The sequence below is a fragment of the Chrysemys picta genome, chromosome 3, assembly GCF_011386835.1.
Source record: "Chrysemys picta bellii isolate R12L10 chromosome 3, ASM1138683v2, whole genome shotgun sequence".
Taxonomy (NCBI): Eukaryota; Metazoa; Chordata; order Testudines; family Emydidae; genus Chrysemys; species Chrysemys picta.
In genome coordinates this window covers 205,676,706-205,698,530 of record NC_088793.1, presented here as the reverse complement: position 1 = coordinate 205,698,530, position 21,825 = coordinate 205,676,706, and the positions used below count along the sequence as shown (strand labels likewise).

Here is a 21,825-nt window from a genome sequence, read left to right as displayed (position 1 = left end):
GCGTAGTAAAGGATTTAATTTTAGCCTACTTTTTCAATGTCAGACTAATTCACTATGGGAATATGTCTTTCACCTGATTTCCAAAGCTATTGTCTGATTAGCCAGTTGTGCACACCCATGCACCAATTCAATCACCACTGAGACCTCATCAATGAAAAAACTAGTCCTAATAATACCTTCCCTCTCACTGAAGTTTACTGGTATTATATAACATTCTGGCATTCTTGGATGAGAATTCAAAAAAGTTTTTATAATCTGCAGTATCTTTTTGCAGTATAATCTGAAAAAGATTTCTGAAGTACTTACCTAATTTTACATGGCCATTATCTGTTAGAAGAATATTTGCTCCCTTAAAGAGAGAAAAAGAATTCAATTAAAACGTGTATCTTTTTAACATTATATGCTTCTTTATGCTCTGAGATATAAACCCTAGCATCAAATATTGCCTATATTCTGTATTTTATTTAATTTATTTAAATTTACACAAATGCTAAGAGAACACCTATCCATATGTTCTAGAGGTCCTTGATATAACTTTAAAATAAATCATAAATAATACCAACAGTACAATTTATTATAATTCCCCCTCAGTAGAACAGGCAACAAAAAGTCAAATCCCCTGCCTCTCCAAATAATCTCCCACCCTTACTTAAATCTATAGACTTAATCGTAACACAGTTACAAAGTATGAGCTTCATTTTGAAACCATTACTTCTATGATAAAGTGATGCAAAACTGGACTCTCAAATAATTTGTCTCTCTTTGCTGCTGTGTTAAGACATCAAGGCAAAGAACATCTATATGTTTTGAGATAAAATTTGAAAAGAAATTGAAAGCAGAGGACAAACCAAAACAGACTAAGTGTTTGAAGAATCTGAAATTTGTAAAACTGAAATGACATCATTAGGTTATGGGACCCCCATGTTAACAAATACCCTGTAAATTTTATTGTAGCTGTACATGTCTATGCAACTCAGATTCCCATTAGTTATGAAATCCTCTCCCAAACAGCAGAATTAGTTTTGTGACCATTTGCCTCTACTGATTAAATCATACTTTCCCTTCTCTATCTGCATTCATTAATAGGCGACTTATAAAGATCAAACAGGAAAACAATCAGATTTATATTTCCAAAAGAAAAACCGTTTAGTCCCATTTTGAGATCCTCACTCACTGTAATCTGATGGACCTGCCTTGATACTAAAATACCTAGGAAAACAGCAATTTTGCTTGTGCTAGATTTGGAAAGTACACTACTGTGGGGCTACATGCAGTGTTTATTTGGATTTAACAACCAGAACGAATGCTCAAAATTGATCCTTCACATCAGATTCCATTATAATTACCTGTTACAAAGGACATGGAACAAGCCTGAGCTGAATAAAGAGGTTGGCTAAGGGCAGAACTGAGCTGAGTGAGAAGCTGCCTAAGGCAGAGCTAAATAGGAAGGAGCAGATAAACTGATTTAGCGGCAGATGTTAGCACCACAGCCAAGTAGGTTTCCCGAAGTACAGCTTGTGCTTTTCTGATTACCAGTTTTTATACAAAAGGACAAAGTAGGCCCTCAGTACACCCATGCAACCCAACAGCTTTGAAAGGCTTTGCGCAAGTGTAACTGATAGACCTTGTGACTGGAACATAGTACAGTAACTCCTCACTTAACGTTGTAGTTATGTTCCTGAAAAATGCGACTTTAAGCGAAACGATGTTAAGTGAATCCAATTTCCCATATGAATTAACGTAAATGAGGGGGTTAGGTTCCAGGGAAATTTTTTTCACCAGACAAAAGACTTTATTTTTTTTTATATATATATATGTATGTGTATATATATGTACACATACATATATACACACACACACACACACACACATATATATATATATATATACACACACACACACAAACTGTGTGTGTGTGTGTAAGTTTTAAACAAATAATTTAATACTGGTACACAGTGATGATGATTGTGAAGCTTGGTTGAGGTGGAGGAGTCAGAGGGTAGGATATTTCCCTTTACTGCTAAATGATGATGAACTAGCAATTGGCTGAGCCCCCAAGGGTAACTCTCTCACTCGACAAGGCAGTAGGAATGGAGGGAGATGTGCGCATTTCCCCTTTAAGTACACTGCCTTGTTAATTAGATCAGCTTGCTGAGACTGCAGCTGCTGCAAGCTCCCTCCATCCTGAGTCCTGGTGTGTCCCCCCTGCTCTAAGGAAGATGGGGTAAGCGGGGTGCAGGAGCAGGGGGACACCCTGACATTAGCCCCCCTCTTCCTTCCCTCCCCCCTCCCCGCACATCAAGCAGGAGTCTCGGGGAGCGGCTCCAAGGCAGAGGGCAGGAGCAGCACATGGCAGTGGGGGGAGGGACAGCTGAACTGCAGGCAATTGATAGCCTGCTGGACAGCTGCTGCACAGGGAACTTAGGGGAGCGGGGAGCTGATAGGGTAGGGTTACCATATGTCCGGGTTTCCCCGGACATGTCCGGCTTTCTGGTCTTTAAATAGCCGTCCGGGGGGGATTTGTAAACATCTAAAAATGTCTGGGATTTCCCCCCGGACGGCTATTTAAAGACTGAAAAGCGGCTGACAGTGGGGCCGGGCCGGACTGAGCCGCTCAGATTGGGGCCTCTCTGGCAGCCAAAGCCCCTCCCTGGCTCCCCCCCCTCCCCTGCAGCCTCAGATCGCCGCGCAGGCAGCGCTGGGGGGGGGGCTGCGCGCTCCATGATGGGGCGGGGCTGGCAGCGGCAGCCAAAGCACCTCCCCCGCTTCCCCCCTCCCCTGCGGCTTCAGATCGCCTTGCTGGCAGCGCTGGGTGGGGCTGGGCTCTCAGCCAGACATTCTAAGCTGAACATACATGGGGAAGTCAACTGCAACCTTGCAAAGGTGAGGTAAATCATTCCCTTTCCCCCTCCCCTTGGAGCAAGAGGGGAATGCATGCATGTGGGGGAATTGTGATTCTCTGACACACACTTCCTTCCTGGGATGGTGCAGCCTTTTAATGCAAAGACCCTTATTCACAGCTATGCCTAAGGGCACAATCTATCTCTAATGAACAAGTGCTGTGATAAATGCAAAACACCAATCTAGACTTTGCTTTACAAATGAATGAATTCTAGCATAAAGGAGCTGAAGGAGCACTGTGATTGGCGCATATAAGAGCACAGATAATGCAGTTTTGCCACTAATCACAATTTTATTGCCAGTCTTGCTATGTTTGGTGTTTTTCTCAAAGTCCCAGCTTCTGAAGTTATGAGATTATGGGACAATCTCAGCTTTTTTTTTTTTTTTTTTTTTTTTTTAAAGGCAAGTTTTTAGCTTTCATAGTTGTGGGGGCTGGGGAGTTGGAGAAGGGGCATGGGATCCTGGGGGGGCAATCAGGGGACAGGGAGCAGGGGGGGGGATGGATGAGTTGGGGCAGGGAGCTGGAGGGGGTTAGATGGGTTGGAGGTTCGGGGGGGGCATTCAGGAACAGGGAGCAGTTGGATAGGTGTGGGAGTCCTGGGGATCTGGCGGGGGTGTGGATAGGAGTCAGGACAGTCAGGGGACAGGTAGGGAGTGGGATCCTAGGGGAGCAGTTAGGGTGGTGGGGGTCTCAGGAGGGGGCATTCGGGGACAAGGAGAAGGGAAACTTAGATAGGGGGTGGGGTCCCTGGGGGCGGTTAGGGGCAGGGGTCCCGGGAGAGGGTGATCTGGGTACAAGGAGCGGGGGTGGGGGGGTTGGGGGTTCTGTGGGGGGGCAGTCAGGGGGCGGGAAGTGGGAGGGAGTGGCTAGGGGGCAGGGCAATCCCCTCCATGGAGTGTCCTCTTTTTTGAAAGTTCAAATATGGTAGGGGGGCCGCTGGTCCACCCTGGTTCCAAGCCCCCACCAGCTAACTGCAATGGGCTGCTCTTCCTGCAAGCGGTAGACAAAGCAGGCAGCTGCCAAACGATGTTAGAAGGGAGCATTGCACAACTTTAAACGACCATGTTCCCTAATTGATCAGCAACGAAACAACGTTAACCAGGACGACTAAGTGAGGAGTCACTGTACATAATTCTGTGGCTAATACACAAGTAGTACTACAATCCAGTTCACGTCCTCTCAGCTGCATTGACTCCGCAACATTAACCGGAGTAAATATGTAACAATCACTAAAACAGGCAGGCATGGCTCAATACAGTATGCAGATCTTTAGCTTAAGGGGATGCCATTTTTCACAGTAAAACTGCATTTTATAAGAACACCGATTTTGTTTAAATTCCATTAAGCATTATCGGTCTGATCTACAGCCAAATGAAGTCAACTGAAAGATACCAGACTTTGGATCAGTCCCTTTATTCCTGTAATATGAGCAGATAAAAAGTAGTTCTGGATTTTGAAACTGTCTTATAACATACATTCCTTTATGTGGGCCAAACTGGCTTTTGGCCACCCTCTAACATGACCACATGATGGAGGGGAAGGAATGCCTCCTTCTCACCAACCCGTAAGTGCCATGCAGAATAGCAGCTCCTGCCCTGAGTTATGCCCCCCAAAGTTGGGTTTGGCCTTGCCATGACTCCATCCTGCTGGCTGGTGCAAAGGGAGGTGTATGCTGAACCTTAAACATATGTTAAAGATTAAATTCTCCTCCCACTTTCCTCCAGCACAACTGAAAATGCTCCTCTAAGGTAATATGTGTCTATATTTTCCCCAATGCAGGGCAGTGGCTAAATGCCACAATCTAGCCCCAAGTAAGTGCTCTGTTTGATCTAAGTGATAAAAAAACACACCTGAATTATTCTCCAAGCATACATTTTGGAAGTGAGAGTAGCTTTTTTAATTTTAAGGGAATCAAAATCCAAAAAAAAATTGACCTACCTTGATGTCTCTGTGCATTTTTCCTTTACTATGAAGATAATATAATCCCTGCAGTTTAAGAACAAGGTCTTTAGTTAAAGAAAATACTTACATCATCATTTAGCCTGAAACATTTTTCATTTTACAGAAAATTACTTCCTAGATTAAAAGAATAAGATTTAGGATACAATTCAGTGAGTTACTAAAGTTAATAAATACTGTTTTGGCTGGTTGTGAAATGAGAATGAGAATGAAACTAGATTTTAACAATCATACATTCAAACTGTACTTATCTAGCAGCAGCCAATTTAGAGATAGGACAAAGAATGAACGGGGGGGGGGGGGGGAAAATCAGTAAATAAATACACCTCTACCCAGATATAACGCGATCCTATATAACACGAATTCGGATATAACGCAGTAAAGCAGCGCTCCGGGGGGCCGGGCTGTGCGCTCCGGCGGATCAAAGCAAGTTCGCTATAACGCGGTTTCACCTATAACGTGGTAAGATTTTTTTGCTCCCGAGGACAGCGTTATATCAGGTTAGAGGTGTATAAAGAGCACCACATTCATAACAGGAACACAAGGAGAGTGAGACTATTGTCCTTCTGGGCATGTAGAGTGCCATCTCTGTTGTACAATATTTAGATATTTCTAAAGTGTCTATCCCTGCTTTATCTCACTGTCCAAGTTAGACACCTATGGTATAGATCAGGGGTCCCCAACACGGTGCCCGCAGGCACCATGGAACCCACTGGGGCATCCATGTGCACCCACCTGCTAGCCGCCGGACAAGCAGCTGCCGAAATGCCGCCAAGAAGCGGCAACGTCAAGAAGCATTACCGCCGAAATGCTGCTGAATTTCGGCGGCATTTCGGCAGCAACGCCTCTTGACGTTACCGCTTCACGGCAGCATTTCGGCGGCTGCTTGTCCGGCGGCCACAGTCCTCGGCAGCTAGTCGTCCAGCGCCCACCCCATGGGAAAAGTTGGGGACCACTGGTATAGATCATCCTCTTAGATACCGATTTTCAATTAACTCCCAAGTAGATAGAGCCTTTTTGCCTAATGCAGGAGCTCAACTCTGGTCTATGTATCAAACTTAGTGGAATTTCTGTAGGAGGCATTTTAGGTGCTTCCTCCAGGATTTGACACATGGAATGAAATAATATCCAAGAACGGATGGTGAACTCCAATCAATCATGGTCCTTGCTGAAGGCATAGTAATACTGAACATCCGTAAGGGAAATTGTATGACTACAATCATGGCATTCCTGAATTCAGTGAACCAGCTTTCTTCTTCCATACTTGAAATGATAAAGAATAGAAAATTGGAGAGCATCAACTGCACATAAGACTAAGTTCAGCTAAAGGCTCTGAGAGAACTGGAGCTAAAAACACTCATATCTAAACACCACCTGGCACAGAAGCTGCTTGGGGTGACCCAGGTACAGTGCCTCAGCAATGCATCCAGACTTGAACTTCAAAGGTGGTGGGATGAAAGGGAAGAAGTTGAGCCGGATGACAACACAGGCTACTGAGAGGACACTACCCTTCAGTGTTCCACTCTCTGCATTGTATTCAGTGATAGCCAGAATCAAGTACAGGGTTCCAAAATCCTCTCTGAGATTGACTGCAGCTGAACAACTGTCTCACTCTTGGCAGTCATGAACTCATAATGGTTACATTTCTCCAGAACTCAAGACAGAAGCACTTAAGTGTGGGACAGAGACCTATTTTGGCAAGTGGACCAAGACTGCAGAATTCACTCTTGGAAAAAAATGGGATTACTGTGAATATTACCATCTTCAAATTGAAAAATAAGTCCCACTTCTTTGAAATAGCCTTCACATAGTGATAAAAGCAAACCACAGACTGGTGGAGGACAAAAAAGATAGGGATTGTTTCTAAGATTTGTTAGCTGCTCAGATGATGGGCACGGCATAAATACCTAGACAGATAGGAGCACTAGCAAGGATATGCTTTTGGGAAGTGTTTTTCCCCTTTTTGTCAGCTCATCAATAGCCTGAATGCAATTTAGCTGGAGAGCTAGTCAGTGCTCCCGACTGGAACTCCTTTATCTACCACAAGAGAAAAGAACTGATCACTGAGGCACCAAGGGGAATCTAGGTTCCTGAGCACGGTTGGCATGCGACACAACCAATTGGAACCAGCAATTCAGATTTTTGAGATGAGAGAATCCCCACCGCATGTGCATGCATGGACCTGGACCTAAAAGTGGGATTCATTGTAATGAATATCTTTGGAGAAATAGGTATTTTTGTATAGACATACAGCTGACATCAGCTTCAACAGTTTTACTAATAGCCCCTAGATTTAAATGTCTTGGGGCTGTTACAGGACTGGGTCAACAATTCGCTCACTTCCACCACTGATCTAAAAGAACCCAAGGCTTCACAAACCATATGCCTAAAGGTAGACCCCTAAAAGTCTGTATTTAGGGACCTAACTAAGGGAACAGATTTCCAAAAGTAAGGAGTACACAGACGCTCCTCCTGATTTCAATGGGAGCTGTTGGGAAGCACTTGCAAAATAAACTCCCTTTTTTAGGTTCCTAAATATGGACATGTAGCCTAACTTTAGACACCCCACGGTGAAATTCTGGCCTCACTGAAGTCAGTGGCAAAACTTCTATCAACTTCAATGGGACCAGGATTTGGAGGTCTTGGACTAAGCCTGTTGACTTTTAGAGAGTGATATAAGATATATTTTCCTCAGACTTTTGATTGATGAGGATGACTGAACTATAAATTTTGCTTATTTTAAACACATTAGAACCTATGAATGTTATATTTGGTCAAAATATTGTAGTTTTAATATCATACATGCAGTAAGGGACAATTTCATAATCTACAAAAACATTCATTCATAAAACATTCAGATAATGTGTATGAGGTATTAGAGTAGCAGCCGTGTTAGTCTGTATCCGCAAAAAGAACAGGAGTACTTGTGGCACCTTAGAGACTAACACATTTATTAGAGCATAAGCTTTCGTGGGCTACTGCCCACTTCTTCGGATGCATATAGATGCCCGAAGAAGTGGGCAGTAGCCCACGAAAGCTTATGCTCTAATAAATTAGTTAGTCTCTAAGGTGCCACAAGTACTCCTGTTCTTTTTGTGTATGAGGTACTTCATTTATATTTCCTAAGCAACATACACATACTAAATGAGAATTATAACATGTTATTTTCTCAAACAACCAAAAATTATTAATCCAAAAATATCTCATCCTATATAGCTAAAGAAATGCCCCATTTGAGAGAGACCTCAAGACTCTCAGACTAGAAGAATAAAATGGAATCAAAGTTTTCCCAAAACAAAAACAAAAGGCAAGAGACCACACACTATTGCCTGGAGTTTTCTAAACAAAGAAATATGTATCTTGTAAATAATTAAGACATATGGTTATATTTATAAGAAAAGACCTATAATTCATTTACATATTCAAAATTGAGTTTTCAAGTTCTCTACTAATCTATGGTATAAATCAAATATCTTATTTAATGCAATTATGCACACATGACTACAGGGAAGATAGAAGGTACTAACCTCCTTTTAAACAACTCGAATAACTTGAGCCAGATGACAGAATAATTCTACATTTTGTGAAAGCTATTATACAGGATCTTCTCTTTAGCAAAAGATAGAGTAACTCCTAAGGTATGCAACATGATTCTTTCAGATGCTTCAGATGTTTTTGGTCCTTTTATTTTTCCCTGAAGACTAACAATTATGTACAAATTAGAATGTTAGCTACCTGTAGTGTTTCTCTGCTAACATAGGCAATCTGCTGTTCTGAAAGTGGTCCAGTCACTGCAAGAAAGAAAATATTTTGTTTTTACAAAAAGAGGGTTTTTTTAAAAATTTTCCTGGTGGTGTATTTCAGTGCCCTGCACAAGTTCAGCAGACACACACAGAAGCACTAGTCTACGTTCTGTGGTTCCAGCTGTATCATTTTTACCCTGAAACTAAATAATTCTAAAAGAATAGCAACCCTCTTCACAAACTTTTCCAATCTGACAAAGTAAACAGAAGAAATATGGATGGAGGCTGGAATTTCTCAAAGAGGATTAAGAGAGTTAAGGTGCTCACGTCCCACTGAAATCCAATAGGAGCTGGGTGTTTAACTCCCTTAGGCTCCTTTGAAACTCCCAGCCGTCACACAAAACACCACTTTGCAATATGAAACTTGAGAACAAATCTAAATCTGTCTTCCAAAATGTAACTCCTATTTTATTTCAAGATCCTCAGTAAAGGGAAGCATGGAGTTCTGGAATCAGGTCAATCTGGATATCTAAATGACACCAATTTTTCTAAGAATTCATGGGTACTTTGAGAAATCTAATTACCAGGGAACTAGAGTATACTGAAATCCTTTGGTGTTACCTCTTAGGGTACACCTACATTGCAACAGAAAAACAGCGGCGCCAAGTCTCAGAGCCCAGGTCAACTGACTCGGGATCACAGGGTTCAGGCTGCCAGGCTAAAAATTGTAGGGTAGATCAAGGGTCTCAAAGTCCCGGCCCGAGAACCTCCCCACTGTGGCCCTTGGAAGAGAGACGCATGCAGCCACACTGCCGGCAACGTCTGTTGCAGGCACTGCTCCCCACAGCTCCCATTGGCTGGGGGAGAGGGACAGAGACACCATCACTAGTCGCTAGGCAGAGTCAGCATCACTTTTTTCCACAATGAATTTAAACGAGTCAAAATACCGAATACAAGTATCTGCTGCACACCTTGCTGCAATCCTGAAGGTTTCAACTGCTCCATCACTGAGGCCAAACATCAACAAACTGACAGAACTGAAGCGTTGCCAGGTGTCTGGCAAACACTAACAACTCTCTGGCAGGCAAAGAACTGTATAAAGTTGCATGACAGTTTTATTATTTCTAACAAATTAGAAATAAAAAATACAATATAAATGTTTTCTTTTCTGAACACCATCTTCAGTGACATTATTGGCCCACTGGGAGGATTTGAGGACTGGCCCTGGCCCTAAAGTAAATTGAGTTTGAGACCCCTGCCTTAGGGCATGGCTACACTGGAACTAAGTACCTGCCGCTGCCTGTGACAGCTTGCAGGGCTCAAGCTAAGGTGCTATTTAACTGCGGTGTAAATGTTTGGGCGTGGGTGGGAGCCCGGGCTCTGAGACCCCATAAGGGGATAGAGTCCCAGAGCCTGGGCTCCAGTCCACACCCAAACATCTACACTGCAACTGAACAGTCGCTTCGCTCGAGCCCCATGGGCCCAAGTCAGCTGACATGAGTCAGCAGTGGGTGTTTAACTGTAGTATAGACGTAACCTGAGGATTTAATTGTTGAGGCCCAAGGTCTGTTTGGACTGAGACACAGCTTGGAAATTAGTTAAATGAGTAGAGAGTCTTCTACTCTAAATAGCAGGGTTGAAGCCAAAATCAGTAGTGACAGGAAAGCATTACTACAGGACATCTGTTCAGCCACTTATGTGAAGTGAGCTCATTTCCTGGTGACCAGGTCTTTCACATCACAAAAACTATCACCACGATTAATGCTCTTCTCAATGTTAGCAGAAATGCCAAGGACTGACTTGGCCACTTGTAACTTCTTGGGTCATTATAACAATCTGTGCATGTAAAATGATCCTTCAGCTTAATTACTGTTATGAGATAAACCTGAATGTCTGTATGCTGTTTTACTCTTCCAGTGCAGAAGATGAAGCTACTGGGTGGGAAATTGTGGGATAAATATGAAATTAAAGAATTAGAATTAGCTTAAGTTTGTAATATATATGTGTTGTAAAGAAAGGCCCTCACTAGCAAGTAGAAGACAGGCCTTGAAAATAATGAGTTATAAGGCCAGAAGGAATGTAGTAGGGAGGATGCCTGGTTCAAAGATTAACTAACGAGATAAGGGAAATTTTCTAAAAAGGCGGCTTCTGACTGATAGGGGTGACTGCAGATGGTTTTAAATAAGACCAAAAAAATCTGTCTTAAAGGGACCTGCATAAACCTTCCCACCCCCCATACCAGTGTTAAACCCTATGTGAACCCAGGTGCAATGGAAAAAACTGTTGGGTCAACGAGGAGGGGAAGAAAGGCCTTGGGAAGATAGGAGGTTGTAAATCTTATCTGGATTAAGACTGAAAAATAAGGGTGAACTGTCTCAAACGGGTTTTAGCTGAAGACAGTAATTGGCAATGACATCACTTGTCTGTTAAAGGGTATAAAAAAGTAAACTCTTAAAAGGGTTCATTGCTAGAAACTGTATGACCAAATTGGAGCCGACTAATATAGGTCTGAGCACCTCTTAGTTTAGCCTGTTTGTAAGTATCTTGAGCTAATACTTATCAATGTTCTGTTACTGTTTGGATGTAGTAAATTGCTTATTATTTAGGCATTGTAATCATGTTTAGAGCAATTATATAAATACCTATTTGACCTTTGGAGTTAATAAAGGAATTAATGGTTAAACTAGTATTGTGGTAATAGCCAGCATAAGTAATAATTCCAACAGAAGTTTTTGCAATTTAGATGTTGGTGGCTTGAAGGTTCCTAGGATGGACCTTTATCTGGAAAGACTGTTTCAGGGCTGCAATTAAATCCCCATTTGTTACCCCTTTCGTCTGGAATATTGTCCCTTTCATGCAGGTCCTCGTGCAAGAATGATAGAATCCTTGTTCTTAGATTTCCATTATCCTAACATTTTTCAAAGCCTGTTCTAACAAAAATATGTATTTCTATCAACTAATGTATTCTTGCCATTGTGTGATAGATAGGGCTGTAAGAAAATTACAGGCTGCAATTTTGTTGCAGAAACTACAACTTTTACCTTTTACAGTTACCATAAATTTCAGTGGCATTGTGACCCTGTGTGCCAGATTGCACCACTCGCTCATATTTGCCCCAGGCACCCCGCCATCATGCTGGCCTTTGAGAGCCAAGCAGGACACGAGTCATATTTTCTGTGCTGCTGCCCTACTTTGGAAGGTAGTCTTCATGCCTTGAACCACAGCTTTAACAAACTGTGGCAACAATTTTTGAACAAAAAAGTCAACTTTTTTACAGCCTTAGCAATAGATTTAACTAATGTAATGCAAATAAAACTAGCAATTAACATTCCACATTCAGCTAAGACCCTTTTTAACTGGGCTGTACTCTTGTCCATCAGTGAAACCTTTCACTTTTGCAACAATATGTGGTGTTTTCAGAGGACTGCGCATTTCACTGCTACCTTATCGTTCCCCTCCCAGCTCCTAACTGTTTTGCCCACCTGTTGCATGTAATCTTAAACCATATTTTGTAAACTGATTGAAGCAGGGATTATCTTTGTATTTTGCATCTGTACAGCACCCAGCATGAAGCCCTGATTCCTGTTCCTTCCTCTAAGCACTATTCTAATACAAATATCAATATACATGACAATCTCTCTATGCAAGCAACACCATTCATGACAATAGATCCATTATACCAGCTATCAGCAGGTAATAGTGTGTAATATAATAAAGCCAAGCTCATATGAACTTGGAAGAAAAGTGGATATATGCTAAAACTGCACGACTGGAAGCATGTTCTTCATTTTATTTTTTACATTAGAAATATTGTAAAATTAAAGAAACGAGTAGTATATCAAAACACACAAGTTATTTCTGTCTTACCAGCCCTTCTTTAAAAATATATAGTAAATTTTGTTTGTTTTGGCAAACTGGTACTTTTCTAATATGTAAACTATTTGTCCTTAAACAAGTTAAAATTGTCATTAAATGGTTATAATATATATTAGATCCTAAGACACAGGTAAACAATGCTGACCATTTAAAAATTTTCATTTTTAACCCTGTAAATACTGTAACTATACATTGGTCTAACAAGTTATATTTAGCTTTCACAGATGCACAGTGATGGCTTACCATGATAAATATCCTGTAGAGAACCACCTCCACAAAACTCCATGCAAATCCATAGCTTATCTCGCCTAAAAAGTAAAAGCCTTTATTAGCCTTCCATATTTACAACTTGGCCTATTAAAGATAATTCAAAAGTCTTAAACATTAAGCAACAGAATATAACAAGCCTACATATTATGCAAGTACAAATGAAAACAGAAAGTATCGGATACTAAAAATACGCACTTTAAACAAACATCCAAGAACTTCCCCCAATTTATTGAATTAATGTGAACAATAAGAATGAAGCATCTGTGTGCTTTAAAATGCCTAAGAATTGAATACCAAGGGAAATTAATTTCCTACTCACTGGCTAATTTGCTTTCTATGGTAACAGTTGAGAGAATGCAAACCCTGGGTTACTACCACTATAACAGCTAATCACTACCCAAGGGTTTCCCCACTCTAAAACCAGAAGAATGGAATGATCAGCTAGTTCTCACAAAGGCTTACTTTACAGAAGACACAATTGGAGAAAATTTGAACACTAAAACAACAGAGCTTCGTTTTTTTTTTCCCACTGATAATGTAACTTTTAAAAAAAATATAAAAATTACTTTTAGAAGTGTTATGAAAGACACAAGTCTAATATGGTGCACTTTAGAAACACAAAGCGATATAAAGTCCATCACAACCACTATCAGAAAAGAAAGATAAAAAGAATACATATCTTCAGTGAATGACAATTTAAAATGCAAAGTGCTCTTTTCTCTATCAATAAAACTGATTGAATCAAATGAACCCGAGTATAAAAAGAGCTATAATATTCGGATTCATCCTATCCTAAGACAGTAATGCCCTGAGCCGTAACTGACTGAGTGGGTTCATCCCACACAGAGTACAAGTAAAGAATTGTTAATAAGTGTGTTCAGTACACCAACTAGAATTAGTTACAGAGTTGTTGCTAAGCCAGTGCCCGCTCTAGCTAAGGCCATAAGCATTAGCTAAGAACTGACAAACTCACAGCTGGAAACCAAACCAGCTCACCTGTATGTTAGTTTTGTTCAAAATAGATGATATTCTTATAATAATGTATTTAATGTTTAGGCTCTATTAAATGTTTGTAAATTGCTACATGCATTAACCTCACTTGTAACGTCTGTATTCCACTTCATAAAGAAATACGCAAGTTTTGCTTTAAAACTTTGAAAATGTTTGCTCTGAACTTGTGAACCCAAGCACAGGGATCAACAACCTCTCCTCCCCCTGCCCATTAAGGAGGTCTATCAAGATTAAATAGACCATTAAGAAACATGACAATACAAGGATTGGTAAATGACCCTATAACACTTTGGAAATGCTATGTGCAAGGGAGCTCTTGCCATAGACCAGAAGGCCAAATATAAAAGATAAAACAGGGTTACGAGGAAATTTATCATCTCTTTGCTGTTTTCACTCTCACAGGGCCAGAGACGATAAACTTAGGCAGAGATCCCCAGGGGTTACCCCTAGGTCCTCCCTGAAAGCCATTTTGAATTGACAGATTCGTAAAGATGACAGATGTAGTAATCAGACACGGTAACTCATTTGTGTATATATGCTTGCTTGCTTTAACCTATAAATAACTCATTTCTTTTTCCTAATTAATAAACCTTTAGACAGTTTATTATAGGATTGGCTACCGGCATTATCTTTGGTGCAAGATCTAGGGAACCAACTGATATGGGGTAAGTACTTGTCTCTTGGGACTGGAAGCAACCTAAATAGTGAGAGATTTTTGGTGTAACTGTCCAGATTGCTTGGGTGACAAGATAGACAGGAGAGCCCAAGGGGTCTATCTGTGACTTCATGATAAGACTAGTACAGTGATCCAGGAGTTCATACTTGTTACTGATTTGGCGAAATCTAATTATAGAACATACCACCAGTTTGGGATGTCAGCACTGTTTTTGACAGTCTGCTCGGAGGTAGGCACTCACGGTCATGAGTCTCTCCAGTGTGACAGTTACCTTTTCTAGATAGGTCTATTTTAATTACTATAGTGCAGATTAATAAAATGACAAACATGAGAACAAGGAGAGAGGATAGAATTGTGATAACATACTAACTTTGTTTCCTGACTGAAAAAATCAAAGGATAAAACACTTCCAAAAAACAAATTAGAAGAAAGTATTCAAATACTGAAATTGTTCTTCTTTCATTTTGGTGCTAAACCTCTCTATTCCGACCTTCCCCTCCTACATCCTTTTCTAAGCCACTCTCAACCTCTACCAGTTTCTCTCGCCTTCTCCTGCATAGGACTCTAACCCTTTCTCTTGACAAATCACAAGATCGTCTGCTCACTCTACCTTCTCACAGGTAGTCTGTCTGGCAGCAGCTCCCAACAGTTAAATATATTCCCAGACAAAATGTTTTGTTAAAACGGAGTTAAAGGTTGAAAGCACACCACAGTAATTTAAGGATTAAAAACGGCCTTACAAAAATGCTGTAATTTTTTTTTTTTTTAAAAGAGACCAACAAGCAACAGAAACCCAAACAATTCATAGTTAAGGTTAAATTTATATTTATAGTTAAGGTTAAATTGTGTGTGTGTGTGTGTGTGTGTATAAATTAATAAATAATAATCAATTGATGAATAATTATATAATAATTAAAAAACCTCTCTCATATGTATACATACACATGTGTATATATACATGTATATATACACACACATATATACACACACACACACACACACACACACACAAATTTTTAAAAAAGGGGGGAGAGATAGCTCAGTGGTTTGAGCACTGGCCTACTAAACCCAGGGTTGTGAGTTCAATCATTGAGAGGGCAACTTAGGAACCTGGGGCAAAATCAGTACTTGGTCCTGCTAGTGAAGGCAGGGAGCTGGACATGACGACCTTTCGGGGTCCCTTCCAGTTCTATGAGATAGGTATATCTCCATATATTATTATTATATTATATTTGAAAGTATGGACAACATTCACAGTTAAAACACCCCAACAATCTTAACTCTGTCTTTAGGGTGATGCTTGTCTTCTTTGGCCCTTTCATACCTAAGAACAGCCATACTGGGTCAGACCAAAGGTCCATCTAGCCCAGTATCCTGTCTTCCAACACTGGCCAATGCCAGGTGCTTCAGAGGGAATGAACAGAAAAGGTAATCATCCAGTGATCCATACCTTGCCGCTCATTCCCAGTTTCTGGCAAACAGAGGCTAGGGACACTTCAGAGTACGGTTTTGCATCCCTGTCCATCCTGGCTAATAGCCATTGATGGACCTATCCGCCATGAACTTATCTAGTTCTTTTTTGAATCCTGTTATAGTCTTGGCCTTCACAACATCCTCTAGCAAAGAGTTCCATAGGTTGACTGTGTATTATGTGAAGAAATATTTCCTTTTGTTCATTTTAAACCCACTGCCTATACCTAGGATATGATCCTGAAACCCTCATCCATCAGATCACGAGTTTGCAGGGTCAGGCTCCTACATGTACTCTCCTTAGGGAGAGTGAGGCAGTATATAGAACATTCATAAGGGACCCATATAAGCCTCAAAATTACATAAAATAGTAATGCAATGTTGTTGTAGCCACGTTGGTCCCAGGATATTAGAGACACAAGGTGGGCAAGGTAATATCTTTTACTGGACCAATAAAAGATATTACCTCATCCACCTTGTCTCTCTCTAATAAGATAGTAATGACATTTTATTGTTAAGCTTTAAAGTCTGTTTCTAGCCGTGTAGGGCCAGGAGATAACAGACTTTAAACTCATGACCATTTTAGATACCAAAAAAAAAAAATCTGTCATTAGTGAGAAACTGAAGCTTGTCCATCTTGGACAGCAGGCAGCATATACACACGCTATTGTAATATACACATACACTTATCAAAATTGAATCAAGCAAACATTTAGAAACGACTATATTAATAAAGTACTGACAAGATTTTCTATCCAGTTTCTAAATGTAGGGACATCATTTCTAGCATGGACTTTTCATTACAACTGAAAACAAATAGGCATTACTTTACCTGCATCATAATCAAACCCTTTTTATAACTGTATTTCAAAAGTTTGCCCTGACCACTTATTTTTTGGAAAACTTACATATACAAAAACAGCATAAGAAAAAGTTATACTTCAAAAGTCTTGTTCAGAGAAAAACCCACAATGATGCGGCCACCCCCACATAGGTGGTGAAAAGGTTAATATGGACCTAAGAGGCCAATTATTGCATCTGGAGGGTGGGCCAGGTCCAAATAAAGAGAAGTCTCAGCGGGAGGAGGAGCTGGTTAGTTTCTATGGGCCTGTCTACCCTTAAAATGCTGCAGTGGCATCACTGCACCTGCGCCACTGTAGCAAAGACACTAGCTATGCCAATGGGAGGGCTTCTCCGGTCAACGTAGGTAATCCATCTCCAAGAGGTAGTAGCTAGGTCAATGGGAGAATTCTAGTGTCGATAGAGCACTGTCTACATCAGAGGTCAGGTCACTTTAACTGCATCTCTCAGTAGTGTGGATTTTTCACACCCCTAAGCAATGTAGTTAAAGTGACCTTATTTCCTAGTGCAGACCAGGCCTATAAAGAGAAGAAGTCCAAATGAGAAGGAAGCTGGGTCTCTCAATCTCTGGGCAGTAAATGGGAGAGAAGGGTGGAAGACAGTAGCAGAGATTAAGGAGACTCCTGCACTGAGCCCCAGAAAAGGCCAACTGATATTATTATATCTTTATTATAACCCTAATCACTTTTGCTAAGTATTCCATAACACCTTGCATTAGCAGAAGTAAACTTTGGCTTAAGTAGATGGGAAAGCTGTCAGGACCAGGACATACTACATCAATAGGTAGGGAGTTATTCTCACTGACCAATGCTAGTATCCAAAACAAAGATAAGGAAAGGAACAGAACAATAATTTAAGGAATTGGGACAAGCTGATGGGTTGGATTTTAATGACATGTAAAGAGATGTGTAATTTATAAAATCACCTTATAAATACTAACAGCTGAGATGTGTAACTTTGGGAGCACATCTGCATAAGGGGAATGTAACAATGCTGCATGACGCAGCTTTCTGGAGACTGGTATAGTATTGAACCTTTTTCCTGTACTATATATAGCAATAATCCTGACGGCTACCGGCTGGTCACTTGAATAGACTTCATAATGAACCAAAGTGTGGTCAAGCAATTGACTACAATTTATTAACAAGTGACAGAGTCAAGACCTCTAAATATGCTAAAAACTGCTATCAAAGGACAGGATGAAAATAAAATACAGAACTGAAATACGCATCACCTTCAGATATCAAAGAGAACCCCAAAATACAAACATTAGTGGCCTTCACAAATGTAAAGTTTCAGTTTTCTATGTACCACAATATAATAATGTCTGTGATTAATACTTATGTTAGAACTACTGTTCCAAATGCAAGAGAATCACCTCCTCCTCAATTTTTCCTCAGAATTTCCTATCATCAAATAGCCACGGATTTTTTTTTTGGCAAAGGCTAGTTTACTCCATGTAAACATCATTTGAAGATGTAATTTAATACAAATTAAAAGATATAAATTATGTTTTGCTATGGATCATTCCTTTTCAGAGAGGTAGCACTACAGCATTTTTGAAATGAGCAAAAGAAACAAAAATTGTACCTGAGATAGCTGCCAAAATAAGCAACTATGTTTGAATGCTTACAGTCTTTCATCATAATGATTTCCTGCTGCACAACAGCAAAATCTTCCCCTGAAGAAGAAAACAATTGATATTTTTGTAGTTTTATTTAAATATCCATCCCTCTGAGTTTGGCTTTCAACATTTTTTTTTAGCTGAAGAGCTTTGGTAATTATCAGACTTTGTAATTATCTTCATTTTATATTCATGTATATTTATATAATACAGCACTTTGTAAGCCAGCACAAGTTCCAAAAACTAAGGGAATAATAGGTAAGTATATTCTTCAAATCAGGATGGAGCTCTAGTCCACTACTTGATACCTCTTAGGACAGTAGCCACAGCTCTTCTCAACCCCTTTTTAAATCCAATTACTCTTTATTTAAAGGGTAGAATTTACTCTAATACCTGTGTAGATTCTCTTGGGGGAAGCTCTGCTAGTAGAGACCAAGCAAGTTTATATTATATATGAAGGTTAGAAGTTGGTAATAGTAATTCTGTATGTTAATAACAATGTTCCCGTTTATAGTCAGTCCTAAAAGTGAACAGCTTCCTGGTTGTTTGCTCAAGAGTCTCTGCTCTCCTTGGCAGGAATTGATGTACATAGAAAGTTCCTCACTTAATTCTTTTCCCTGGCACCTTGCTGTGTGGGTCTCCAGATGTACTATCAATAATCTATGTTCTTGAAATATGGCAAAACTTGTTACCTCTAACCACCATCTAGATCCATCTTGGATTATCTTCCTATAGAGAAATCATGTCATAGCACTCTTCAGTGACCTTGAAACAAACGTAATGAGCATACAACTATACAGAAAGTGCTAAGTTGTATGCTCAGGCATTTCTCCAGTGTTGTTACTTTACCATTTATTTGAGCCTTGCTATCTGGTGCCTAGGTTGTGCCAATCTTTCCATTACAGACTCCAATTACCAGGTTTACACATTTATAAAAACTTGGTCAAACTATAGGAATAGTGTTCTGCCCAGTGTTGGGTTTTTTGTGGAGTTTGCAATGGGACAGGAATTAATTTTACCTTTTTAAAAGTTTTTTTTCCAGATGCTATTTTGCAAGCCAATATTTCATACATAGCTTTGTGCTGATTCTTTAGGTCATTCGGACAAATTAGTATCCATATGTATTTTGGAAAAGCTATTTTTATAGGAGTTATTTACTATCTATTAGAAAATACACTTTAAAGGAGACCCCAGATTCTCATTAGTCTAAAATAGCTTTAAGAACTCGGTAAAATAAAAATATGTCTGACAGACTAAGAGCTCCAACATTTATCTCTATGAAGAATTTTCTTTAAAAAAATATATATAATTTTTATATTTTTAATATATTTATTTTAAAGGAATGTAAAGAGACAGATAGAAAAAAAATTAAGAAAATTCAAAGGTATCCTATTATGACCAGTTATTGCAGAAGTCTCTGGTCAGTGCACTGTGTTACGTATTACATTGTACCTCATTTTAGCATAACTGAATGATAATACTTTTAAACCATAAGCCAGATTTTACAAAAGACTAATGTCCAGGAGTTGAGGACATACCCTAAACTTATTTTTGAATGTTTTGGCTGTAAATTGTTAGAACCTCCATGCTATTTTAAAAGCATATATGTTACCAAAAGCTAATATAGTGCTAAAGAACTTCCAACACGGTAGACTAAACTATTCCTTGTGACGATCATGTGTTGCAAATTTAGCCCTTTAAATTTCCAAATTGTTTGCAAACAAATATTATCAGACTTGTAAAACTGTTCATTTATTTTGTGTATTGAAAGTAAGTTTCAATCTACAGGCTGCAAAGTAACTGCTCAAATTCAGCTGTGTTATTCACAGTGTATAACTGATTACCTAAGTCACATGATGCTGTTTCTGCTCCCAGACAGCATAAACAGCTAGAAATTATTCTCCTCCCCACACCCAATCTGCAACTAGCAGAGAGACTATGATCCATCTGAAATGTGGACCTTGCCCCCGTGAGCCAGGCTTTTGCTACTTGGGACAAAAAGTCACTCAGAAGCCCTGGATAGCTGCTTCTATATGGGATGGAGGCCAGCTAGAACTTATCACAGCTATGCAGCACCCTACCTATTAGTTGCCAAAAACCCACGCTGAAGTACAAGGTGCTAGTCACAATTTAGGCCTGTGTGGCAGAGAAGAAAATTTTAATTTTCATAGAGCCTCTCCATTTCAGGACCACCATACAATTTACATTAATCCAGAACACTGTCATGAGGGTCAAGTTCATAGGCAATGAAGGCAGACTGGAATCTGCTCGCCCAGAAATAGTATATTTGAGTATAAGCTTGGTCATATTTAGAAAGAGTTGCAAGACATCTTTTCCACCTACTAAAAGCTGAGAAATCTGGTAATGCAACTGTCTGCCCATGACTCTGTCTACTCTATAGCTCCAGGGGGAGCATAGTGTTTCTATTCCTCTTACCCAGAACATTAACCCAATATAAATCATGTAAGGCCAACTACTGTGGTGGTGGTCCCCTCTTTATATTACTGTGCGAGATGTCCTGAGAATAGTTCCAGTTTCACAAACATGTCTTGTTTAGGACTATCATACTATTAAACTGACTTGTACTATTTAGGATGAGATGGGTATGTGCAATAAACATATACAAAACATATCCAATTACAAATATAATCAGTTAAAATATTAAGATTTTTCTCTTCTAACCTGGACCTTAAAGTGAAACAGCGCAACAGCTAAAAAGTAATAAACTAAACGTACATCTTACAGCATCTGTTATGCTCATCAAGTCTAATCAGACCAGTCCTCAGCCCTAAAACACTTTATGATATGTAAATGAGATACACTTTGTAGAATCCAATCATATACACAATTAATACATAGTTCTATTGTAGTGGCCCACCAGGTCTACTTTAGCTTTCCATTCAAAAGCTGAACTTTTCTAAGTGCTCTAAAACCTGCATGGTTACTCAGACTGACTTGAAATCTGGTATGCCTCGTGAGCAGAGATCCTAGAAATCCGTTTGCCATGGAAAAACACAGAATTTGCATTTTTACAGGGAACCTTTAGTTTTTACATTTTGTGAAAAAATAAAAACATCTATTAACTAAATTTTACTGAAAGTACCAGTGTCACTTATTCCAAAGGTTTTCAAATTAGCGAGCACACCCCCATGGCAAGAGGGGGGAAGGGTACATGAGAAGCTGCTGGTGACAGCGCTGCCTTCAGAGGCTTGGCCAGCAGCCACCGCTCTCTGGCCGCCCTGAAGGCAGAGTGGAGAACAGCAGCTGCTGGCCAGGCACCCAGCTCTGAAGACAGTGCCACCACCAGCAAGCACAGAAGTAAGGGTAGCATAGTATGGTATTACCACCCTTACTTCTCCACTACTGCTGCTGACGGCACTGCCTTCAGAGCTGGGCGGCCGGAGAGCAATTCTATTAATTGTATTATGATTGA

The 21,825-nt window shown here is 40.0% G+C and overlaps 1 protein-coding gene across 6 annotated transcripts in view; it reads right to left on the bottom strand.

Moving 5' to 3' along the window:
- MAP4K3 (mitogen-activated protein kinase kinase kinase kinase 3) overlaps positions 1 to 21,825 on the bottom strand; it is a 126,249-nt gene that overhangs the window by 86,966 nt on the left and 17,458 nt on the right. For 2 of the 6 annotated variants that reach the window (XM_005311264.5, XM_005311265.5), the window contains exons 3-7: positions 18,359 to 18,449; positions 12,724 to 12,788; positions 8,597 to 8,652; positions 4,841 to 4,888; positions 307 to 349 (exon numbers count right to left, since the gene is read on the bottom strand). In XM_005311264.5, the coding sequence (XP_005311321.1) occupies positions 307 to 349; positions 4,841 to 4,888; positions 8,597 to 8,652; positions 12,724 to 12,788; positions 18,359 to 18,449 (303 nt within the window). The remainder of the gene's footprint in view (positions 1 to 306; positions 350 to 4,840; positions 4,889 to 8,596; positions 8,653 to 12,723; positions 12,789 to 18,358; positions 18,450 to 21,825) is intronic. The other 4 variants (XM_042846491.2, XM_065589853.1, XM_065589854.1 and 1 more) reach the window with 3 other exon arrangements.